This window comes from Babesia microti, chromosome III, assembly GCF_000691945.2.
Source record: "Babesia microti strain RI chromosome III, complete genome".
Classification (NCBI taxonomy): Eukaryota; Apicomplexa; class Aconoidasida; order Piroplasmida; family Babesiidae; genus Babesia; species Babesia microti.
In genome coordinates this window covers 141,053-158,617 of record NC_027207.2, presented here as the reverse complement: position 1 = coordinate 158,617, position 17,565 = coordinate 141,053, and the positions used below count along the sequence as shown (strand labels likewise).

At 38.2% G+C, this 17,565-nt stretch overlaps 13 protein-coding genes across 13 annotated transcripts; 6 read left to right on the top strand and 7 right to left on the bottom strand.

The window, feature by feature from the left end:
* Window positions 1-108: 108 nt before the first annotated feature.
* Window positions 109-435, top strand: BMR1_03g00435 (hypothetical protein; the record flags this gene model as incomplete). Its single annotated transcript, XM_012793244.1, has 1 exon — window positions 109-435. The coding sequence occupies one exon, from the start codon at window positions 109-111 to the stop codon at window positions 433-435; it is 327 nt and encodes a 108-aa protein (XP_012648698.1).
* Window positions 436-493: 58 nt separating this feature from the next.
* On the top strand, window positions 494-1,936 carry BMR1_03g00430 (ATP-dependent RNA helicase DDX6/DHH1; the record flags this gene model as incomplete). Its single annotated transcript, XM_021481826.1, has 4 exons — window positions 494-727; window positions 748-916; window positions 939-1,676; window positions 1,698-1,936. The coding sequence occupies 4 exons, from the start codon at window positions 494-496 to the stop codon at window positions 1,934-1,936; spliced, it is 1,380 nt and encodes a 459-aa protein (XP_021338418.1).
* BMR1_03g00425 (UTP24, FCF1, U3 small nucleolar RNA-associated protein 24) lies at window positions 2,689-3,264 on the bottom strand (the record flags this gene model as incomplete). The annotated part of the gene is made up of 1 exon (XM_012793242.1): window positions 2,689-3,264. One exon carries the CDS (start codon window positions 3,262-3,264, stop codon window positions 2,689-2,691), a length of 576 nt encoding a protein of 191 aa, XP_012648696.1.
* Window positions 3,265-4,502: 1,238 nt separating this feature from the next.
* BMR1_03g00420 (histone H2A) lies at window positions 4,503-4,972 on the bottom strand (the record flags this gene model as incomplete). Its single annotated transcript, XM_012793241.1, has 2 exons — window positions 4,503-4,888; window positions 4,909-4,972. 2 exons carry the CDS (start codon window positions 4,970-4,972, stop codon window positions 4,503-4,505), a joined length of 450 nt encoding a protein of 149 aa, XP_012648695.1.
* A 168-nt stretch (window positions 4,973-5,140) lies between these two features.
* On the bottom strand, window positions 5,141-6,171 carry BMR1_03g00415 (Trafficking protein particle complex subunit 5; the record flags this gene model as incomplete). The annotated part of the gene is made up of 6 exons (XM_021481825.1): window positions 5,141-5,242; window positions 5,263-5,334; window positions 5,539-5,591; window positions 5,612-5,793; window positions 5,994-6,082; window positions 6,103-6,171. The coding sequence occupies 6 exons, from the start codon at window positions 6,169-6,171 to the stop codon at window positions 5,141-5,143; spliced, it is 567 nt and encodes a 188-aa protein (XP_021338417.1).
* Window positions 6,313-8,151, bottom strand: BMR1_03g00410 (tyrosine 3-monooxygenase/tryptophan 5-monooxygenase activation; the record flags this gene model as incomplete). The annotated part of the gene is made up of 5 exons (XM_021481824.1): window positions 6,313-6,341; window positions 6,500-6,685; window positions 6,708-6,903; window positions 7,760-8,049; window positions 8,070-8,151. The coding sequence occupies 5 exons, from the start codon at window positions 8,149-8,151 to the stop codon at window positions 6,313-6,315; spliced, it is 783 nt and encodes a 260-aa protein (XP_021338416.1).
* On the top strand, window positions 8,412-10,872 carry BMR1_03g00405 (SNF2 family N-terminal domain; the record flags this gene model as incomplete). The annotated part of the gene is made up of 3 exons (XM_021481823.1): window positions 8,412-8,568; window positions 8,681-9,000; window positions 9,022-10,872. The coding sequence occupies 3 exons, from the start codon at window positions 8,412-8,414 to the stop codon at window positions 10,870-10,872; spliced, it is 2,328 nt and encodes a 775-aa protein (XP_021338415.1).
* On the bottom strand, window positions 11,295-12,059 carry BMR1_03g00400 (hypothetical protein; the record flags this gene model as incomplete). The annotated part of the gene is made up of 1 exon (XM_012793237.1): window positions 11,295-12,059. One exon carries the CDS (start codon window positions 12,057-12,059, stop codon window positions 11,295-11,297), a length of 765 nt encoding a protein of 254 aa, XP_012648691.1.
* BMR1_03g00395 (hypothetical protein) lies at window positions 12,451-12,936 on the top strand (the record flags this gene model as incomplete). The annotated part of the gene is made up of 3 exons (XM_012793236.1): window positions 12,451-12,653; window positions 12,674-12,807; window positions 12,830-12,936. 3 exons carry the CDS (start codon window positions 12,451-12,453, stop codon window positions 12,934-12,936), a joined length of 444 nt encoding a protein of 147 aa, XP_012648690.1.
* BMR1_03g00390 (conserved Plasmodium protein, unknown function) lies at window positions 13,251-14,479 on the bottom strand (the record flags this gene model as incomplete). The annotated part of the gene is made up of 7 exons (XM_021481821.1): window positions 13,251-13,538; window positions 13,559-13,600; window positions 13,621-13,674; window positions 13,720-13,984; window positions 14,005-14,122; window positions 14,144-14,278; window positions 14,317-14,479. The coding sequence occupies 7 exons, from the start codon at window positions 14,477-14,479 to the stop codon at window positions 13,251-13,253; spliced, it is 1,065 nt and encodes a 354-aa protein (XP_021338414.1).
* Window positions 14,639-15,604, top strand: BMR1_03g00385 (pantetheine-phosphate adenylyltransferase; the record flags this gene model as incomplete). The annotated part of the gene is made up of 1 exon (XM_012793234.1): window positions 14,639-15,604. The coding sequence occupies one exon, from the start codon at window positions 14,639-14,641 to the stop codon at window positions 15,602-15,604; it is 966 nt and encodes a 321-aa protein (XP_012648688.1).
* Window positions 15,605-16,048: 444 nt separating this feature from the next.
* Window positions 16,049-16,480, bottom strand: BMR1_03g00380 (DNA/RNA-binding protein Alba 1 (ALBA1); the record flags this gene model as incomplete). Its single annotated transcript, XM_021481820.1, has 2 exons — window positions 16,049-16,410; window positions 16,432-16,480. The coding sequence occupies 2 exons, from the start codon at window positions 16,478-16,480 to the stop codon at window positions 16,049-16,051; spliced, it is 411 nt and encodes a 136-aa protein (XP_021338413.1).
* BMR1_03g00375 (Zinc finger A20 and AN1 domain-containing stress-associated protein 7) lies at window positions 16,972-17,553 on the top strand (the record flags this gene model as incomplete). Its single annotated transcript, XM_012793232.1, has 1 exon — window positions 16,972-17,553. One exon carries the CDS (start codon window positions 16,972-16,974, stop codon window positions 17,551-17,553), a length of 582 nt encoding a protein of 193 aa, XP_012648686.1.
* Between the last annotated feature and the right edge of the window lie 12 nt (window positions 17,554-17,565).

Genomic DNA, 17,565 nt, shown 5'->3' with positions numbered 1-17,565 from the left:
ACATGCAATTGTGTTAAAAAAATTAGTTCAACTAAAATTTTACATATAAACTAAGTTCCGCTGTTAATTAGATTATTTCTATACGCCAAGAACAATCGAGTCAATAGTATGCTCAGAAGTGCAGATAGTGACCTGTATATCTACTACGTCATGGAAGTTGTGGATTGTTTTGGAAATGACAAGGCAATATTTGCTGGTGCTGCATCGCCAGAAGGACGTACTAAACTTATAAGAATTGACAATAACAGAAATATATGTGCAAAAATTGATAAACCACAACAACACGTAGACCCTGTGGGCCCAGATAGTAAAAACGAAGAGAGCAACGATGGGTGTGAAAATGTGTGCAACATATTGTCACAGAGTATATTTAATACATCACAAATTAGTAGTAACAGGATGGGTACAAGCTATAAGCCCGGATTCTTCTGCTAACAGAGAGAGTGGCGGCCCCATAGTATGAATAGTGTATGTACATTTGGATATATATGCGATGAGCAGCCAAGCATCCACTACTTCACAGCAGAAGGCCAAAAGCCTACAAAATAAGATACTAAAAAGACAAAACCATAAGAATAATGTAAACGCAGCGGCTACTTACGCTTCAACGGCTACAGCCACAACTGCTAATAACGATTCCCTGGTTTCCTCTGACGAGGAAGTTATGGATTCCGAATGGAAGAGGAATCTGCTAGAAAAAAATATTGATCCAAGACCCAAAACTGAGGTAATAAAGTGTTTATTTAGGATGTTACCAAAACCCGAGGCACTGAATTTGAAGACTACTTTTTGAAGCGTGAGCTTCTAATGGGCATTTTTGAAAAAGGCATGGAACGGCCATCTCCCATACAAGAGGAGACTATTCCTATCGCGTTGACTGGTAAAAATATTTTGGCTAGGGCAAAGAATGGCACGGGTAATCCCTAGGTTATATATAGGAAAAACTGCAGCCTTTTGTATCCCAATATTGGAACGTGTTAATTTAACTGCTAGGCACATACAAAGCCTAATTCTTGTACCGGCTAGAGAACTTGCCTTGCAAACTTCAGCTGTGATTAAGGAACTGGGGAAACACTTAAATGTTCAATGTATGGTATCCACTGGTGGTACATCTTTGAAAGATGATATTATGCGCTTATATAACCCTGTGCAAATTCTAGTTGGGACGCCTGGACGAGTTCTTGATCTTACGAATAAGGGTGTGGTTGATTTAAACAAGTGTGGCACCGTTGTTATGGACGAGGCAGATAAGCTGCTATCGGTGGAATTTTTACCCATAATTGAACAACTATTAAATTATTTACCAAAAGAACGGCAATTAATGTTATTTTCTGCCACATTCCCCGTGATGGTGGAGGATTTCAAAAATAAACATTTACCAGGGGCTCATGAAATTAACCTAATGGAAGAGCTCACGCTAAAGGGCATAACCCAATATTATGCATTTCTAGAAGAACGACAAAAGGTGCACTGTCTCAACACTTTATTTGGCCGTCTCCAAATAAACCAGACCATCGTATTCTGCAACAGTGTAACCAGGGTTGAGTTGCTTGCTAAAAAGATAACAGAACTCGGTTTCTCTTGCTTCTACATACACTCTAAGATGCAACAATTGCATAGAAACAGGGTTTTTCACGACTTTAAAAATGGTGCCTGCCGTTGTCTCGTATCTTCAGGTAATACAAAATGTTATCTAGACCTATTTACCAGAGGGATTGATATTAGGTTTGTTAACGTGGTTATCAATTTTGACTTTCCCAAGAGATCAGCTACTTATTTACATCGTATTGGCAGGTCAGGTAGATTTGGACATTACGGATTGGCGATAAGTTTGATTACAAATGCCGATAAGGAATTTTTATATAAAATTGAATCAGAGTTGGGGACGGAGATTCAGCCGATTCCGCACAAGATAGATCCCTCGCTCTACTCTTAACATATTAATTAGCGGTGGATGCTATTACCAGTAATAGTCATTATTACGTATTGAATATTTACCTATTTAATGATTCAATGACTATTGATAAGTCTGAAGTGGATAACGACATGCTTAATAGTGAAATTGGAATCTTGATACTATAATTAAAGTATTATAGTTAATTTGGTTACGCAGATTTTTTAATCAGTTCTGCATTAATTAGTTTCATTCAAATGTATATTAGTTGTTATTTGGTTCATTAATTAGCGGCAATTTGAATAGATATATTAACGCCTTTTGAAAATTATTAGACAGTACGGGACAAGGTATACTTTGTGATGTCATCAAAATTCTATCAATAGCATTTTTTGAAATAATAGAACCACTAGATAATCAAAACTAGTTCTTCTAATGCTTAATCACCTGAATTGTTATTGGATAGTGTGCAATATAGAAATTGTAAAATTAATTTATTATGTACTTGAATTACTGGCAGTGAGTAGCTATAAACATTTAATCACAGAACGTTATTTAGACATCACAAACCATTCATTACTGTATAAAAAATAGGTGGGCTATTGGAAATAAACGACTAATGGGCATTGTTAGTGGGTTACTTTTAATTAAAAAGATAATAACTAAACTAACGCAGTGGATGATGCAAAAAAATTCGTGTAAGAACAAACAATTTATGTGATATGCTAGTTACATACAGCGATAGGTTTAAATTTTGTTAGAAAATTTCAGGTTTTCGAAAAAAACATATATAATTAGGTTATGGTATTAGGCAATCTCTCAATTTGATATTTGTGTTTTGAAACATACATAATAGGTACGCCAGGCACTTTACGTATACGGCACTTAAGATCTTTATCATTTGTGCCAATGATATAGCATCTGTGCTGAGTAACTCGTTGCACTATGCAATCGTCAGCGTAAGTACCTTTGTGACAACAAGTAAGTCTAGTAACCCTCGGGTCCTTAGCTAAACTAAGGGCCAAGCGATAACGGTGGCCCAACTTTTCTAGTTCCCCAATGATGCAATCAGTTACGCACATATTACACTTGGCCAGTAGGCAATCAGAAGATGCACGAAACAGATCTAGCTTGTTTTGGATGGATGAATTGATGAAATTTGTGTCGACAATAACCTGATAAGGTGGTACAAGATTCTCGTTGTATGAAAAAAACATATAGCTGCTCACAGGATTAACTTGTTTAATCATTTCATTGCTTTTGGACTTCTTAGTGGCACTGCTGTGAGCATTGAGTGTTATGCGCTCATCTTTAGGGTTAAGCAGTCGCTTAACTTTGGAAAATTTGCGAGTCTTCTTGGAAATGCTCATGATAAAGTTAAATTATAAAAACAATTGCGCAAATTTTAGAAAAATTTTAATTTTACGCTAGTCTATGCGATATATCACGGTCAAAAACTTACCGTGTATTGGTAATTAATTATTGTAATGACAATATGTTAAAGATGAATAAATTACATGCACAAAGTAAAAAGTATCGATTTTCTGGAAATATACCCATCATCTATAACAAGCCACATATATAACAGATGCTCTAACACCATACTGTCAACATCTATCATGATGCCTCTAACATAGATACTGAAATGTAGCTATTTTTGTATATTTGATAGTACATCAAATAACCGGTTATTTTATGAAAAATGTATGTAAACTGTATGTATTTAAAGAATGTCGTAGTAAATAATGAATAGATAGTAAAAATCGTGATAATGTAAATATTTGGATGCATCTGTCGAAAAATGTTCACAGATTGTGCGTAATTCATCACTAAGTTACTGTTTAAAATGTGTAACTTAAGAATACATTTTAGATCGAGAAAAAAAAAAAAATTAAGTATCTGAGACAAAGAGAACTAATACCCAATTCCAACGTCCTAATGCCACAACTTCTAGTTCCATCTACCTAAAAATTGGACCAAATTCTCCCTCTATTGCCCTTATCTCGCTGTTATTGACCCTAAATTTTGTTAATTCTATCCTAATCCATACGCAACTATACCTGATCCTCAATGCACAACCTACCCTAACTACACAAGAAACCTATATGGCTAATCCTTAAATATAGTAACCTCCGGTAGAACAATACAGACAACAAATTATATGAGTATCCTGAATAACTCTCTTTGCATCAATCAAACAGACTATCCCCCGATAATATCAATGAACCTTTAGTCTATATTATATACTGATAACTAAAATGTATATCGGTATAAATTCAATGAGCAGAACCAATGCATCACCAAAGTATTGGATACTGTAAAAAGTAGAATAGACTGTTTATCAAAAAATTAGGAATCATATACCAACCAACTACGCGCTACGCACTGATGTAATAACATACATGTAGATTAGTGATGTAAACGAAATTTAACACTATGTGAACTGTTTGCCGGGGTATTTAATTATAGTAAGCGTTAGAAAATCTTTGAATTAGCCATAAGCACTTCACCTTTGGTGATGAATTATCTAATAGCATACAAAATAGAAGGGGTAGCTAGCTTGTGATTAGTGTATTCTATTTCGAAGAACAACGAAACTGAGCAAAAATCAAACAAGCCTCTTGCCCTTCTTGCCAATGGGACCCGGTAATTGACCTTTATTGACCAAAGCCTTGTGTATGTGAGGAATGACGCCACCGCCAGCAATCGTAGCCTTTATGAGAGTATCAAGTTCTTCATCACCGCGGATGGCCAATTGCAAATGGCGGGGGGTAATACGCTTTACCTTCAGGTCCTTCGATGCATTGCCTGCAAGTTCAAGTACTTCAGCGGTCAAATATTCGAGGATAGCAGAGGCGTAAACTGCAGCAGTTGACCCTACACGACCATCAGATGGAATTCTGCTCTTGAGCATTCTGTGAACCCTCCCAACCGGAAATTGCAAACCTGCACGAGCAGCACGACTTAAAGGTGCCCTTTTACCTTTACCAGAGCCTAAGTGACATGGGACACACCTGATTTGCCCTTACCACCAATTTTACCACCAACTTTACCACCAACTTTACCACCTGCGTCCATGGTTTCAAATTACAAATAACGTGCGGAAAATGAAAGATTTGTTTTTGTATATAAATAACGTGAGGAATTAAATTTGGTAGTGAACAATGAGCTAATTACACACTGCACTTACTAGTTACAACTATAGTACTGTACCCTACCCAACCCCACATATACACACTGCGATAATTAAGATGCATTCGTTTCTTTCTCATCTTTTAGACTAATTAAGAGAGTCATAACGTAACAACCGTCTTCCTGTGCCACTACATGGGCGCTCACCTGCGCTCCCTACATTAAGATCTACATACCATATACACACCACAGAGCATCCCTTCTACCATTCCAGCTACATATGCTGCCAGTACTGGTTGATGGCGATCCTACGTCATGCATTATATTAGTATGAGATAAACTAGTGTTTTACGCAATTTTCCAACGTATTACTATAAAAACATGGGACCTTCCCATATTAAACAATCAATCTACAATAGGACCAATAACACCAATACACAAATCCATGTCGTTTTACTTGTACCATTATACACAACAAACAACATATACTTATTCTAGGTACAGTTAGTTACCTTTCCCATTGAGACATAAAGTGATATGATCATCCTTTTGTCGCTGATCATATCTGAGTGACCATTAACTTACACTCGTCCTGGTGGTCTTGGCTTTTAAGCAGTTCTGCATGATGGTTAAATAGGTATTTCCAAACTGTTGTGGCTATGAAAGTCAGCATGGATACAACTTTTGTCTCATGTTTGTATATCCTTTCCTTGATGGATACGAGCTCCAGGACCTTGGGCCCTAGTGATAGTCCTATGTCGTGCAATCTGTATTGGTGATATTATACAAAAAAAGTTCAAGAACTATACGAGATATGTCGATTAATCATAATAAAATGGCATCATACCATCATCCCCATCAATCACTCAGGAGGTGTAATAATTAATATTCATTACTATGTAGCAGTCATTGGTAACAAAATATGCCACAAATAATATATGCTTTAAATATAAAATGCTAGAATTACCTTTGCTCAACTTGTACCCCCGATGTGCATGTGGTTAGACAGTACTGAACCAACTCATTGAACACAAAAATTAGGGAGGATAGCGAAACCTATGTTAAAGAAATATTACTTCTGAACGGTTCGACAAAGGGTAGTCAAGGAAGGTGGATTCTTCGCAAAGCACTTCGCTCTTTACCATACTGATTAGCACTACATCACGACGCAACACATGGCAAGTGAAGATATTTTAAATTTAAAAGGGCACTAATAATGAATGGTCACATAAAATTAGATGTAAAGTTGAAATTGTGGTTGAAAGTGGTGGCAATGAGTAATGAAATCAAGCTGCGGTCTCGTCTCCTTTGTTATCTATGTCAAAAATGCATAATGATAAAAATAACACAAGAATGTCACAAAATATTTATATAGCATTATAGATTGTATGTTTGAATCAATTGTCATAGAAACAATGAGTAATTGGTAGACCCCTCGTGTTATTTTCTAATAAAGTTAAAGTGGACGTGTACCTTGCGCATCCCCCTGGATGTCAGAAGCCCAGAGAGTCAAGTTATCACGCAACAGCTGCATGATTAAAGTCGAATCTTTGTAACTATCCTCAGAAACCGAATCAAATTCAGTAATGGCATCGTCGAAGGCTCTCTTGGCCATCTCACAAGCTTGATGTGGTTTGTTCAAAATCTCGTAGAAAAACACTAAATGAAAACATCAGCGTACCCGAATAGTTGAGAGCCAATCCAAGCCTAATGGGATGGGTGGGTTTAAGTTGGGATTCCGCAATTTCAGTTGCCTTTTGGTATGATTCCTTGGAAAAGGCGGAAGCTTCCTGTCTCCCCTGGTCGCTAGAGAACTCGCTAATATAACGGTAGTAGTCTCCCTTCATCTTGTGATAAAACACTTGGCTTTCGCATTCCTGAATCACAAGCACAATCATAAATAATGTAGTCAACTTTTTTGAGTGGATGAAGTATTAATTCATTAATAAATTTGAATGTAACAGTCGTCAAATGAATATGAAATATCATTGTATGTATCGGTAGTTAATCCTAATAAATAAGTATAAGAATATAAGGGGTGGTATCAGTATAAGTATAAGTTAGATCAGATGAAGGTGTTATCGGATCAATATATATGCATTAAACATATGTGCAATAATATGCAGCAGATTGATCTCTGACATTCCCAATCAACTAACGACTATCAGAATCGATGCGTTAAACGTGGGGGCATGTATACTTATCATTGCAAATGATTATGGGTGAAATTTCATTCTATATGACATGGAATCGTCAGACAAATCAGTATATACCCCCATTACACATTTTGTCCTGATTAGTTTATTTGTCAGACAAATAGTACAATAAATGATCAATTAGCGTTGTTTAGCCTACTTTGGACTAGAGAGATGCGTCCAATGAAAATTTTTTTAATTCCATAAATCAAGCTCCAGTTTAATACAATGTAAATCGTCGTACTTTGGGGTAATAACGATAACTCAATTCAGGCTTAAATGTTATATAAGATAATAGGCAACAGATAGGGGGATGTAGAAGGTTATAAGGATTGGTAAACAGTATCATGTTAACATGGTATAATAATTTTGGTAAGTAATTAGTAGATAAATGATATAGGTATATACAGTGAATATATATAAGTATGAACCATGTGATATACACAAGACATATATGCATATAAAGTGTAAAATATTGTGTAATTAGCGTTTTAATGGTTTTCACTCAATAAATATAGTAAAATTGCATGTAACATACCGTAGTATTAGGAATTAGCTTGTCGGTCAGCAACTTCAGAATACTTTGACAAATTTCATTAAGTTCAATCTCAATCTTGGATCTGTAAGCCTCAGCAAGAGCTTTATGGGCCATGTTTCCTTTGCTGGTCTCCTTCTGTTCTACCGAGTTTACAATACGCCAAGAGGCCCTTCTTGAGCCAACGGCATTTTTGTAGGCAACGGAAAGGAGATTGCGCTCTTCAACGGTCAACTCATCCTTAGAATCTTTGATACACGAATCGACTAGGCCAATCATAGCCTCAGCCATTTCTAAATGATGAATGTCATACCATCGTATCTTTCGGCTTGCTCTGCAAGTTTAGCCTTGTAGATAAACTCTGAACGCTGTTGAGACAAATCATCACCGTTCATTTTGTAATAATTTGGTGTAATTTGCAGGATAATGCTGAAAGTACAGGTTGCTCGAAATTACTATGATCTACTCGAATCTAGGTGAATCTATAACGAATCCTTTCTGGGGACTTATACGCGAATCTATCTGGGGAACATTGCACACAATACACCACATACAGCATGAAAGGTTGGTACCTCAATGTCACTAACAACAATCTAAGAATTCTTATTATTTTCATTATATTACATACACCTACTGTTATAAATGTGTGAATGCCATGGGCACTGATTCCAATGGCAGTTGGGAACACTCCAATTTCAATAACAAATTAGACTGTGAAACTAACGTATCAAATGTGACCACAGGTTGCTCTGAAGGAGACAATGATAGTCATTTTTTCGTGAGAAAGAAGAGGAAGCAAAGGGTATTGATGGGTAAGGTGCAATAATTTTTACTAAAAATTGAGAGAATCATTTGTTTCATTATTCTCCAATGTTATATACGAATCTATATATAAATGTATATATTTATTACTGATTAATATAGACTCTGATGAATCGTCCAGTGAAAGCTCAGATTCTGCCCAATCCACTATCTCAAGCACCACCGATAGCGCCTTGAGTGAGCTGATAGAGGCACTTAAGTATACAAATTTGGTCGCCAAAAATCTTATCCAACTTTTCAAGTTCTCTTCTCATGACCTATTGAATTTTTCCCTTAGCAATGCTAAGCTTTATGATGATGAGATATTTGCTGGAGCGCCCAAATATCATCTGTTGAAGGAATACCAAAAGCGTAGTGTCAGTTGGTTACTGTCCCTCAATAGCTTGGGTCTGGGGTGTATATTGGCTGATGAAATGGGCTTGGTATGTGTTAATTATATTTAGGGGAAGACTGCACAAATAGCAGTTTTTTTGAGTCTTTTATATTCCGATGTCACAGCACAAGCTCCGTTGCACTCTACAAATGAAGAATTGCCTTTGTTTTGTACATTTGGGCGAAAACTGCCTTCAATAATAGCCGTTCCTGCGTCTATTTTAGATCATTGGATGAATGAGTTGTGTTGTTGGGCACCAAATATAGCAAACAAGTGTATAAAATATCACGGCACACCTCAAATGCGCAGAGGATTGGCCTATGAAAAATTATCCACAGATAACGTGTCAATAATAGTAACAACAACTTCAATGATTTCTTCCCGCGAAGATATGAAATTGCTCCGTTCTGCTGGGTCGCTAGAATGTCTAATTGTTGACGAAGCACATTTGCTGAAGAATTCTGAATCACTTGTGTATAAAAGCTTGGATCGTGCCTTTGACATACGACAAAGGATACTTTTGACTGGCACCCCATTGCAAAATCGCATAACTGAACTTAGTAGTTTGTTAAACTTTGTTCTCCCCTTCGATACGGGTCTAGCATTCCACGCACTTAACGACGAAATTGAGGAAAATTTTGTTAAATATAAAAGAAATTCCAATGTTGATGATACGAAAATTTTTGAAGAACTCGAAGAATTTATCCAAAAAATCAAACCTTCAAATGATGTGGTTAACAATTCAATTTCATTAAAACAAAAAGCAATACAACAGCTAATTTCCCCCTTCGTCGTACGCCGCCTTAAGTGCCACGTCATAGCTGAGCTTCCGCCTAAATCTTCTTACATAATTAGGGTCCCCTTGAAAGGATTGCAAAAGGAATTGTACGATAAAGAAATAGAGGAGAAGGACAAATTGTTAATCGACAGTAGTGCCTGTGGTGCTGACAAAAATTTGGAGACTAGGATGGGTATTCATGAAATGGATACTCAACCTGATACCCAATCTGACATACAGATTGATAAGGCCACTACTGATATTGAAAAAATAAGGGATGACGAGCAGGGGCATGTGCCTGAGAGTGATAGCAGTTGTAAGGGCCGCGACACAGATTATATGCAAAGGAGACGATTGAAGTTCATAAAATCTATCCTCTTCCGTCTCAGGCGAATAACCAACCATCCATTCTTGACTGTAGGCTCTTATTACTCCAAAGAACAGGTTAATCGAGTGATTGATTACTTTCGAAAATATGTGGAGGGGTTTCGCGATCAAACTCAGGAAAGAGTGGCATCGGAAATATCTTCCTGGTGTGATTATGAAATCCATCAGTCAATACGTGATTTGGGCCAAACTTCAATTTCTGACCTTATGATTCCATCAGAACAATTGATTCAGGGGGCTAAACTTGAAAAGTTGATTGAATTGCTCTCGACATTGCCACATGAGAAGACCCTAATATTTTCACATTTTTCAAACTTCCTAGATATTATTCATGAGACTTTATCCGTTTTATTCCCCAATTTACCCCTGTTTAGGTTGGATGGGCAAGTCAAAATTACAGACCGTGTTGGGCTACTAAAAGACTTCACAAACGTATCCGGTAAATCTGTAATGTTAATATCCACAAAAACAGGTGGATCTGGACTCAATTTGATCGCTGCCACGTGTGTGATAATTATGGATCACGACTGGAATCCGCACAACGATATACAAGCGGAGGATCGTATCCATCGCATTGGACAAAAGAAGCCTGTTAGTATTTATCGCATATGTTGCAAGGATACCATTGAAGAGAGGATTTTGGCGGCATGGGTAGAGAAGCTCAAGCTCAATAATGCCTTTGGCGGTGATTCGACGCTTCTACTGCAGGCTATCCAGCATGGTAAATGTTTGGATGATGATATACAGCAATTGTAGTAGACTAGTGTATTTTGCCTTTGAATCCCATAGGATATTAAAGGGCGCAATTATCTTTATATATTTTACATCGCATTCGCTCTACAATTACTTAGTCTGAGTACAAGATATATATTCATATCTGTATATTAAAATGATCATTCTGAAGCGTTATAAAATAATGTTAATGTACTGGGTTATGTTGGCAATTTACAAAATTAGAGTGCGATTGCTAAATTGTTAAGTGGGTAATAGCCCCAAGTGTTTGTGACGAGGAAAATTCCATCACTGTACCATTTGTGTGGCCACGATCATTTAATCTATACGTGAAATTATATTGACATAGTGATAGTTGTGATGTGAATTGATCAGCTTTAAGTAGCTAATGTCCAGTGTAACAATGTGTTGTATAAGCATAGTATTTGTACAATGCCTTTTAAGAGTTATTTCGGAGATAAAGGGCGATTAAACCCCCCCACGCGATTCATATATTGACGATACTTTCTTTTAGTCCGTTTATTTGCCAAAGATGCATCACTTTCAGTGTGCTCCTGACCCTTGCTGGAGCGAAAACTATCAAAACCAAATAGCTCGGCGAAGTTGGAAAAGTCCAACTCAACAGAATTGGCATTATCACTTCCATCAATATTGTTCAATGTCACTTCATTTGGCAAATTTTCAGAACCGTTAATTGTAGTGGAATTGTCGGTAGCCGGATCAGCTTGTTCTTCTATGCTAGATATTGATGAACTCCTAGAGACCCTTCTTCTATAGCCATAACTCGGGCTACAACGTTCGCGGCCAAATTCATCTGTTCTCATGTAAGTTTCTGCAGATGATGATGAATCCCTTCTGCTACGATTATATCCTTTAACATTATATCTTGACCTACGGTCGTTGCATCTGCTAGATGATCTCCTATCTCTATGTCTACTGCTTGAAGAGCGATATTTGATGTGTGAACTGTGGCCGTCATCATGCCTACTAGTCGATCTGCTATGCCTACTTCTGCGATCATAACGATCTCTCTGTCTATCCGGGCTATAATCGCCTTTAAGTTCTATGTTAGCAGATTTGCCACGCTTGCTAGGTCTGTATCCTCTACTTATAGTAGTTCTATAAGTAGAGGATCTGTCGTATCGATCGTACATCGAACTATGGCTGTGACTCCTTTCATCGCGGGCGCGATTAGAATGTATGTGGCTCATCTTAAGAACTATAATTTTTAGTTTATTAGTTAGTAACCAGTGAAGAATTGGCTGTTAATTAGGGTCATTTATAGATTGATTAAGTATAAGTAGTAGTGATAGTGATAGGTGATTGCTACATTTAATCTGAGTTGTGATTAGTTGGATAATTTAGATGAAAAGTAGATCATCTAATGATGTGGCCTTCATTTAGCAGGTATTGGTGGATTAAGGGGCGATGGATTCATTCAAGAATAAATTTTTTTAAAAAATATCTAGATTTATCATAATCCATTAAAAGTGGAGATTGAAGCAACAATAACATCTGTTGAAGCTCGATTTAAAAAATATTTTTCCCGTGGAAAAAATTTCACACTAGGTAGTTTGTAGATTGGGTGGGGGTGCACACAGGATGGATAGTGAGTCCCCTATGATAACCGAGTACGTCGGCTCCGACGGTCAAAATGTGAACAGGTATGATCTCAACGAGAAAGATGCAATGCGTAGCTTTTGTTTTCTCGGGGGCTGTTCATTAATTGTTGTAAGTGCAATAGTTACACTTAATGTCTTCGCCATTCTAACACCCAGCATATACCTACTTAACCTATTCCAAGGGTAATATCTCCCTTACTCAGACTATTCGGATTATGTGTTATGATTGTTGAAGGAAAAAACTATTCTAGCTTACAAAAATATTATATGCAACTTGAGGCATATGCTAGATTTTTGACTGTTCCAAATGCCAAGGCCATATTTTACCTATTTTTAGGTATGTACTCTCACTCACCCAGGTGTAAACTCGTTTATATTGTCTGGAATGTCATTTATGCACTTTATACAGGGCATTTTCTGGATGTTAATGGCCGCTGCTATATTGGTTATCCCTAACAAGAATTAGCCTTCGATTGATACATCACTTAGCAGTCGTAGAAACAACTGAACATAATGCCTATTACAAAAGCTAACCCCAATTCATGGCCATAACTTTTTGTACAATAATAAAGCCACTAATACACCGACTCACCCATGAATTTTATATCACATCCACTGTTATATTGTCTAGATCTAGCGATAGCCTGTGCACAACATTGCAATTTATGACTCTTATTGGCGTTAAAATGTAGATGCGGCATTTAAAATTACATTTGTGTGTAAAATCTGGTTTTATAAAGCCTGTGGCCATAACTCTACTATGGAATACTCCTGTTTGCTTCATGTGGTTAATGTGAGACACTTTAGTGCTGAATTGAAACAATCTATACATTCTCTCGTCGTTGCATCAAACTCGTATTCTGGTGAGCCCTGTATCGCCATATCCATGTGCGCTGCATGGGCTAACTTATCCTCCAGTCCACTGGCAATCAAAGCAACAATACAAATGGACAAAAGGTCTTGGACCGCAGTGTCGATTTCAACTATTGAACGTGACGCCTGCCTTATCAGAGTAAATGACGAAGTCAAATGGTTAACCTTTTGAAAGGGGCAAATACAACTTTCAATCTGAGTAACAGTCCAGCTACCTTTTTAAGTTCCATGGCCGCAGGTATTATGTTCAAGGAAGACTAAGTAACTAATAGATTACCTGAAATTTGTAGGCGGAAAGGGCTGATTCTGGGCCTGTGATTTTAATGTTATTCTATGTCAATGTTTATAAAAATGAAAATGTATGACAAATACATACAATAATTATGCCTTCCATGGCAGAATATATATGTTTCAGGTGCTTCCAAATGCAATCATGCAGCTCGCAGTAAATAAACCTGTGGATAATTCCTAACAACTTCCACTTTTGCGGGTTTGAAGAATCCGAAATTGTGCTTTCGCATACACTGTAAATAATCTTGGCCACCTGAGCTTCAAATCCCGTAATCATCAGTAGAGTTTTGCGCAGAAGGGTTATTTCGGCAAAAAGTTTCTCGGCAATCATATTATTAGTGTGCGACCACCTACTTAATCAATGTCCTACTGATAAACGGATTTGCGAATATTTTGTGGCGTGTAGTCACTGCCCACAAACTCAATTAGTGAATATTCATCCAACCATTTCTCGAACTTTCCAACTAGGGGCCTGTCTATGGTAATTACTGCATGATCCAAATCGATACCTTTCAAAGTTGTATCCCTAATAATCTCAGTATGTTGCAATATGTTGCAAGTCCTAGCTTCCTTAAATCCAAACTCGGTTGATACACCGTCCTCGTCCACCCTAACCCCCCTGCCATCGAGAGTGACGTATCTATCTCTAATAAGTCCGGGGATCAGAATGTGTGAGTCTGACTCAGATATAACTTTCCTATCAAAGATTTGCTAATTTTAACCCCGACCAGAGAGTTGGGAGAAGGTAACAATAAAATGCATTGATTTTTGAAGGACTCGCGCATGGTGTCTGGGAAACGGCTGTTTAGCACACACAACAAAGGGTGGCTGGTTATTGCATCCATGTTTCGACATGGATTAATATTCGTTAATACTAAACTAAGCACAAGTAACTACCCCAGGCATGCCCACCGCCACCATATCAATAACTTTTCTGCCATCAATTCGTCCTGTTAAACCACTTTTTTCTCCGGTCAATTGAATGGAATGTCAGGCCTGGTAATATGGCTAAAAGTGAACTATATGACTTTGCAGTTGAAGCTGGGCAGTCGACTGATGATGAGGGAGGTGAGATAGATGTGGATGAGGGCGTGTTAGGTGGAATAGACGCTAAGTGTGACAATGGAATTGTCAGTTACAAATGCAGTCATTTATGCATGCAATATATAAGGTCCATAGTAAGCAAGTTAGTTAGTCCCGCCTATAATCACAACTCATTCCATCTTCGGCTCCGCAACCCCTCTTCACTGCATGACATTCGGCTCCAAGGCCTTGTAAAATCGCTATACGATGAGCTATCTGCCTCTAGGTTTGAAAAACTCAAGCATGGGTTTCAGGTTCTCCCGCACATTTCATGCCCTAGCACTTTTAATACAGGAGCCAGCGAAACTGACGAGGAATGTGGTAGAATACCGCATATTATGGCAGAAATTGGATATGCCAATAGATTGGAAAATGTCATGTTTGGTGGGACCTTCGACAGATTGCATTATGGGCACAAATATACGATTTTATGCTCGTTCATGATGGCCAAATCGCACTTGTATTTGGGAATCAGTAAATCACACCAACTCACCGCTGATAAGTTGTATGGTCATTTAATTCAACCATATCACGAACGGCTCTATAATATACAAAAGTATATCACTGATATTTCGGACCTCACCAGTACGCCTGTTAAAATCAGCGTATTTGACCATTATGTAGAGCCACAGCAGTTAACCCCTAGAGTAGGTCAGCTGCAAATTGTAATTTTCCCCATTTTGTCGCCTATATTCCCTGCGGAAATCGCAAACTCTGAGTTTGTCCTCGTGGTCACTGAGGATACGTTCAAAGGCGGAAGGGCCGTCAACGACGCCAGGAAGCGGCGCGGTTTGCTCCCTTGGCCATTGGTTCAATTGCCTCTGGTTGGAATCCCAGTGATTTCAAGCACCAAACTTAGAGCCCCTGAAGCTGTGCATTCCATCTAGTTATGTTTCACTAATCAACTGATATTAATTATTTATGGTCTATATTTGGGGGATAATCGCAAATTAATTTTACAGTCATGCCACTTTCTCGTATAATTAATTTAGGCAGTAGCTCTCATTAGCTTTTTGGGAGGGCTATTTGGTAGGTATTGGCACTGTAAGCGCATCACTAATGGCAAAGTGGTCTATTATGGTAACTTTGAGTAGTTAAAATTGCGAAATTACACGAAATTTTTTATTTTCATTTTGCCAATGTCCTTACTATTTAAAGAGTATCTATCTATCTACGTATTTAATATTATATTATAAAATAAACTAATCACTGATTGGTGATTTTTGCTATTATATACCTGCTGTAATTGATGATTGGGTAATTAATAGTCAACAAATTTAAACTTGACTTAAGTTATTATGGAAACCCATGTAGCATCTTATCAGTGGTTATTATTGTCCTTGTATTTGATTTTTTGTTGTGTTTTGTTGTGTTCTTTTGGTCTTGAATATGATTTTTGTCTTAGACTCGGGGGGGACGGGGGATTGGAAGCCAGGATCGTTTTCATCCAGCTTGTTCTTGGAGAGTGTTACTTCTAGGGAGGAAACGTAGCGTTCATACTCATTATCTGGGTTTTCAATCTTAATGCTGCCGATCTTGGAGATCTGATATAGACCTTCAATATTGAATTTGAGTGATTCCACCACCATCAACACCATGATGATGGCTTTGCCGGCGCCCTTGATGATGATTGTAGATAATCCATCCTTAACCAAAAGTTTGGTGGCATAGCGAAGGTAGTTAGGGAGGCGGCCTGTGTGAAAATGGATTATACCAGATGCAGTGATCTGTATCTCCTTGGGCTGCAAAATTTCAGCACTCATTGTATCTCAGTATGTGCGGTTAGTACTGATTTTAGTTTTTGTGAATGAGGATGAGATTATTATCGGAGTCTAATTGACACTGTGTGTTGGTATTAATGCTAATATTGTTGATGGTTTAATACAAGAGGCAAAGTTGGATAATGCATGCAACGTTAGGGACTCGGTCACGTACTATGGGGTCACAACTTATGTCAACCCTCACGGGCAACGGCTCAACACTAGCAAACAACCGTGATCTGGTTACTATCCATTAATTTGCAACGGGTGGCGCCTTTTAATGACCACCTTTGCATTTTCTCGCCAGGGGACCGAAAATCTGCCTCCAACATAGATCTACCACTCATCATCGTCCCAATCAGCGATTTGTTTAATCGCAGCCCTCGCTGCCTATCGTATGTCATATACGCCACTTGTCTAAATTTGGGGCTCCCGCATTGTTTAACTTAATTTAATTTGCCAGTTCGCTTGATTTTTCTTAAGCTAGAATTATAATGGAAAAGACAGAGTTGGGCGAGTGTAACAGCAACCAAGCGGCCCTGCCCTGTGCCAATAACTGTGGATTTTACGGCTCCCCCGCTAACCTCAACTTCTGCTCCAAATGTTACCAAGAACATCTCAAATCCAACCCATCCACCGCCGCGGCCAGTGCCAACGGCACAGCTAGTGGCGGTGTCACTGGCGCCAATGGCTTAGCAGGTATGGAGGATCTCAAAGCCAAAGGCCCTGTAGAGCCTTTCAAGGAAAATTTTACCACCTTAGGGCCAAAGCGCTTAGTCGCCAGCGTTGGTGATAGTACTGATTGTGATAAAGTTACGCCATTGACCGGCCCTTACGTAGTCGCCGATACCGCTGACAATGATGACGGAATAAAACAAAGGGATACGACTAGATGCTGGGATTGTAATGCTAGAGTTGGATTGCTGGGCTTCAAGTGCCGATGTGGCTTCACATACTGCAAGAAACACAGACAGACAGAGGCTCACGGCTGCACCTTTGACTTTTTCACTTTTCACCAGGAACAACTCAAGAGGTCAAATCAAAAGGTCGTTGCTGACAAGCTCGAAAGAATCTAAATTTAGCTATTT